This window comes from Grammomys surdaster, unplaced genomic scaffold, assembly GCF_004785775.1.
Source record: "Grammomys surdaster isolate TR1022 unplaced genomic scaffold, NIH_TR_1.0 126546, whole genome shotgun sequence".
NCBI lineage: Eukaryota > Metazoa > Chordata > Mammalia > Rodentia > Muridae > Grammomys > Grammomys surdaster.
The window spans coordinates 15441155-15446828 of record NW_021621338.1 but is presented as its reverse complement, the minus strand read 5'-3'; the positions used below and the strand labels follow the sequence as shown (position 1 = coordinate 15446828).

Genomic DNA, 5674 nt, shown 5'->3' with positions numbered 1-5674 from the left:
CACTTACGTAACTAATGTTAGTTATTCCAGTAAACACACTGAGACTAAGATTTGTGTCAAATCCTGATCATTGTCATATTATGTCCCCAGCACGTGGCCCACAAGTGGTACTCAAATGTTGATTAAACATATGATTCAACACCTACATACAATAACATTGGGAGAAAGTTTTTCAAGTGTCATTGTTCAGTTGCCATGTAATGAATGACAATAGTAACAGTGAGCGGGTGATTGTTGCTTAGGAAGGGCCGATGCACAACAGGAGAAGCAAGAGTATGGGAACCTGTATGCACAGCACCCGGGACCACACAATCCACTCCAGAGGAGAGTCCAATCCTTCTGAAGCCCCAGCATCCATTTTAGTACCTAGAGAAATGCCTAAAAGGTCAGTGATATTTGACTCTACTTTACAGGGTTTCAGTAAACTTGTAGATACAGTTCTGAACTATTTATATCCATAAGTTGGTAGCTGCAACATTGAAAACTTGGTGTCTATGGTCACCTAAATCCAGATTAAAGTTAAAATGGAGAAACAAAAGAAACAAACTTGAAGCTTTACCTCTGAACAAAGATCTTTGGTTGTCTCTTGATATGTATTTGCAAATTAAACTTGAGGCTGATTTCTACTGTACAGCATTGTCTTCAAAAGTATCTTTGATAGGAGAAACTTTCACATCATTCAAATGCGTAAACTGGGTCTAACAAGTGAAAAATGTTTCTTTTCATGGAATGCCATTTAGGATAGCAACTTTACTTCCAAAAACAGTATTGGAACACCTAACCAGAGTAAGGTATTCATTCTGCTGGGCAAGAGGTGGGATGTGTGGGGATAAGCTGTTGAGCTCTGGCTTGTCAGGGTCTTCGCTTTCTAATGGAGGAGACAGGAAATCAATCAGGGTGATAAAAACCAACTCGTACCATGTGGCAAGTGCACATTGTGAAAAGGGATAAAGATGGCACCCCCTCCATCCTAAGTGCACATTGTGAAAAGGGATAAAGATGGCACCTCCTCCATCCTGCAATGCATCTTTACGGTGCAGAGGTTTCAGAAAATCTGGAGGAACTCACAGAGAAAAGCCTAGGGGTCCTAACACATGGTAGAGCCAGGCAGGCAGTTCCTACAATGGAGAAAAGTAAAGCTTTCCCACCAAAAAGCAGTAATACCCCGTCACTTGATGCCAAGCCCAGGATTCCAATCCAAAATCCCTCTAAGGACATGTCAACAGTATTCCAGGCTGGCCATGCCCTGTTCTTTGTCTTTTCTACCTATTGGGGGGTTGGAGATGTGAAAATTGTGCAAATCATGATGTACTGCTTACAAAGCAGCTGTCTTCTTCTTGTCTCCCACAGGGCTACTTTCCACCTACTTCAGAAGCAGGTGAAATATTTCCCATATTCACCTCTGATACACAGTCCCCACTCACCTAGCCTTATGAGGCTCAAGACTCAGTAATCTTGGGTCCTAACCTTGGTCATCAACCTTACCTTTCCCCACCACCACCACCATCTCCTTTCTCTAAAAAATACATAGTTTCCAACTATGTATTTGCTTGAGTTCTTCCATCAAGCCATGATTTCTCTTACTTCAGGGACTCAGTACAGTGCTCCCTCTGCTGGAAGCATGCCTGCTCCTCTTTCACTGATTCACTAGGCTCCTTCCATTACCCTGAGTGTAGGAAGACAAGGTCATCCTTTCTCTTCATATGTATTTGTGTTGCCCAGTGAGGCATTACCTGTTTGATATCTGTCTCACCAGACTCTAAGCTGCAACATGTCTCTATCACCCGCTAATTCATCTCACTCCCAGATTAGGTAGGTAGACTGAATAGCTAGAGGAAATGCACTTAAAGCTTAGCACTCTATACTGTTGTATAAATAAGAATTTATTAATTTCATTTTTCATCTGAGTGGAGTTCCAGGTCTGTGACAGATTCACTCCATGCAATCATGTAGTGATAAAGAATGATGAAGTCCTTAGTATCTACAACAAGTGGCTTCCCAGTGCTAGGAAGTACTGTTGCCTTCCATCTTCCTGGGCACAGAGAAGCTCACAGTAAAGTGTTCTCCTTTGTTCCTTTCCCAGTTGAAGGAACTGAAGTCACAGGGCTACATAAGAACCAGGGATATGTGGATATGTAGGCCATGGCCAGCCATGGTCATGCACTTTTTTAGTGCATGGCAAGTACTTGCAAGGACATCTGTTGAAAACAATAATCTATTTAAATCATGCATTGCTTTATGCAGACGTCAGTGTCCAAACTTGAAAATCACTATGTTTCTTTTATTTTGTTGACAGTGTTTCAATATCTAAACAACTGGCTTCAATAAAAGGTAAGCCATGGAAGGGTTGACATGTATGTCTCTCCTCCATAACAGCAGGCCAAGAATTAAAATTAATGAGATCAAGAATGTCCAACATGTGAGAAATTTCTAGATAAAACATCAAACATTCATGAAATTCTTTTTCTTTCCATGCTATTTGGTCTTATGCTCTTTGTGTGTTTAGGGGTTAGAGATGTATGGTAAGTACACATATGTATTTAATACCAAGGTAATTGAGTATTAGGGGAATTGTTAGCCTGGGGAATATTGAACGGGACCTTAGGAACTGTCAGATCTGTCTATACTACCTGTATGTGCTTGGGCAGAAGATGTATGTTCAACAAGATGCCTCTTTTTTACTTGAAAAAGTAAGTTATATAAGAAAAATGTCTAACTTGACATGATTCTGACACCTCATGGAGTTAAGTGTGGTGATTCTATGATACTAATTTTGTAAGATATCACCAAATCCAGTGCTTAATGTGTACTGTCCCATGCTCTGGGGGAAAGAAAGAGGCAAACATAGAAAATGGCTCTGAAGTTGTCAATTCAGTTTAACAGACATATTGCATGTATTCTGAGACCCACGACATATCAGGGTCTGAGAAAGTTTCTAAAGAACTTAAGATGGTGTCACTCTTAACTTGGACCTGCCCTATCCCACATGGTACACACCAGATGTAGACAGCTACTGGGGCAGTGCTTAATTTGAATAGAAATTATAAAGCTGAAAAAATTCATAAATATAGGGTATAAAATCTCATGAACTTATTATTAACTACCTGTTGAAATCTTTAACATACTGAGTTGAGTAATACATTATTAAAATCAATTCTACTCATTTCTTCTTAGTCTTTTAATTTGTCTACAAGAATGTTTTAAATTACTATTGTGATTTGCAGTGCATTTCCTTGGGTAACACTGATCTAGGAGACAGGTGAGATAATACAAAGTTTCAAGAGTAAGAGTTAGTGAGATATGTTCAGGGGGTAAGAGAAGTACAACAAAGGGGCTTGTTGTATCCTCTGAGGGTTTAGGAAAGACTCCAGAAGAATAGTTTCCTGAAAAACAACTCTTAGAAGCCGTGAGCACTTGAGAAAGGAGCCAGCCTGGTTTTGTGACTTTGGATAAGTTATTTAATCTCTCTATGCCTCAGTTTCTTCATCTGTAAACTCGACCTACTTCAAAGGATTGACCCAAGCATTAAATGAGTTGAGTCACATCCTCTACCCAGGGAAGACCACTGCTGTGGTCTACTCTAAGAGGTCAGTGTTATTCTGAAGCCCAGATAAAATGCTTCAAGTTACATTCTTGTGAGAAGCATAGAATAGGAATGAACTATACATAGTTCAAAATTCACTGCAATGGGCTATGGAAAAGAAGAGGGTAACACAAAGCAGTCTCAAGAGCTGTTTTTCAGCCATACCCATGCTCAATTCCCAAAGAGAAGGCAGTCAATAAGAGCTGCCAAAACAACAGCCTTTGCTTTTCTAACCCTAGATGCTCCCTTAAAATATGCTTCTAATACTAATTCATGAGTCTGTACAAGGCAGAGAAAAAGTTAGGCAGCAACCTGCTGGGTTTATTAAGGGAAGAAACAAACTGTAAAGATGGGACATAAAAAGCCCTTAGAAAAATATCTTCCACATTGGTAGGACAAACAACGCTTTGCTCTCTCTTAATTTAAATATTTGCAGTTCTATTTTTACCATGAGCATATGCTTTTTTACAGTTGGGAGAAAAATGTGTGCTGTCTTTTAAGAGAGGTAGGATAAGAATGTGAAGTTGTGTAGTCCAGATGGAGTCCCATTCAGAGAACCAGACTTGAACTCCAATGGGGCTAGGAAATGTCTAGCTTCTACAATGAGCATGGGTGACCTTGCACAGACTTATTCCAAAATAGCTGGTCTTTCTGTCAGCTTTGCAGTTAGACAGGCTCTTCCATCTCTGATCAATGTGGTTTTACTATGCATAATCACTCCAAGATTAGCTTTCTAATATGTAAAACGAAGATACAAATAGTACCCACCCATGTGCGTGTGAGGAAGCATTAAATAAGATTATGTTGAAAGGCCCCTGAAACATATAACAAAGAAAAGTGCCCTTCACTATTAAGGAACTCACTCAGAGCCTGAGAATGACTCCTTCCTCACCAGGCAGGCATGTCTAGCAGAGTATCGCCAACTACTGTCCTCCAAGGTCAGTCTCAGACTCAGGAGAGAAGCTCACCCTACACTAGATCTAACAATTTTTGATTATTGATCAATAAAATGACCAGTCCAAATTAACCATGGATTTATTTCCTAAAAAATTAATGTGTTCCATTCAGTCAACCACTTCTTCAAAAGAAGACATTGTGCATAGAATTCATTCTTCAGCATCTTAAATTTGATGTCAAGATTATTTAAAATGAATAAAGTAACACAGTATGTATGTGTATATATGTGTGTGACAGACCAGGAGCAGTAAGAAATATGCCCATCCCCCAGTATTAAGTGAGCAGTAACATGCTAGACACTTCCTAGAAATGGAAGAAATTGGGGGATGAGATATCTAGGGATGGGGCAAGAAAGAGCTAAGAATCAAGAAACATTTCTCTGAGGCTGGTATCCCTGGAAGGTGGCATTTCAGATCAGGAAAAGCAGAAGTTACAAGCCAGAAGCACAAATTACAAGGACATACAATTAAGACTCTGAAAGCAAAATGGAGACTGAGGAGGAGGAAAGTAAAGTAAGTTTATGGCCGTTCACTTAAATTTTTGCAAGGCACAGTCCACAGCATTGCAGATTCAACTAGAAGCAAAGCAAGCAGACAATTGCCTGAGTGCATCAGCTCAGATTTTTGACATTTCCAATCCCAGCTCTCCCACTGACTGGTAACCTATCACCAGCCATGTCCTATCTTCTATTCACTGATGAAATTATAGTTTGAAGGAGAAACCAAATGCTTGCCAAAAACCTTCCAAACTGGTCTTTGGCGCAATTTGTATTAAACATTCCAGCAGGTTTCTGAAGACCAGCAAACTTAGTCTAAACTTTATTTGGGGGAGGGGGGAAGAGGCCCTAGAATAATCACAACAATATGGACAATGCATGAAGCAACAAGAACCACTCTCTGGATTGGTAAGACTTTGTTTACAGTTATGGTTACCAAGACAGGTCATTAAAGGTATAGAACAAAGACCCAAGAAACTGACCAGAGGTCTGAAAATGCACACAATGCACACATGCACTCTATGTCTCCCTTTCCCTCTCTCCCTTTCTCCCTTCTCTGTCTCTCTGTCTCTCTGTCTCTCTCTGTCTCTGTCTCTCTCTCTCTCTCTCTCTCTCTCTCTCTCTCTCTCTCTCTCTCT

The 5674-nt window shown here is 40.1% G+C and overlaps 1 protein-coding gene across 1 annotated transcript in view; it reads left to right on the top strand.

Moving 5' to 3' along the window:
• The first annotated feature begins 275 nt into the window (after nt 1–275).
• Sntn (sentan, cilia apical structure protein) overlaps nt 276–5674 on the top strand; it is an 11738-nt gene continuing 6339 nt past the window's right edge. The window contains exons 1-2 of the mRNA XM_028760533.1: nt 276–385; nt 2297–2331. Coding sequence (XP_028616366.1) covers nt 276–385; nt 2297–2331 — 145 coding nt within the window. The remainder of the gene's footprint in view (nt 386–2296; nt 2332–5674) is intronic.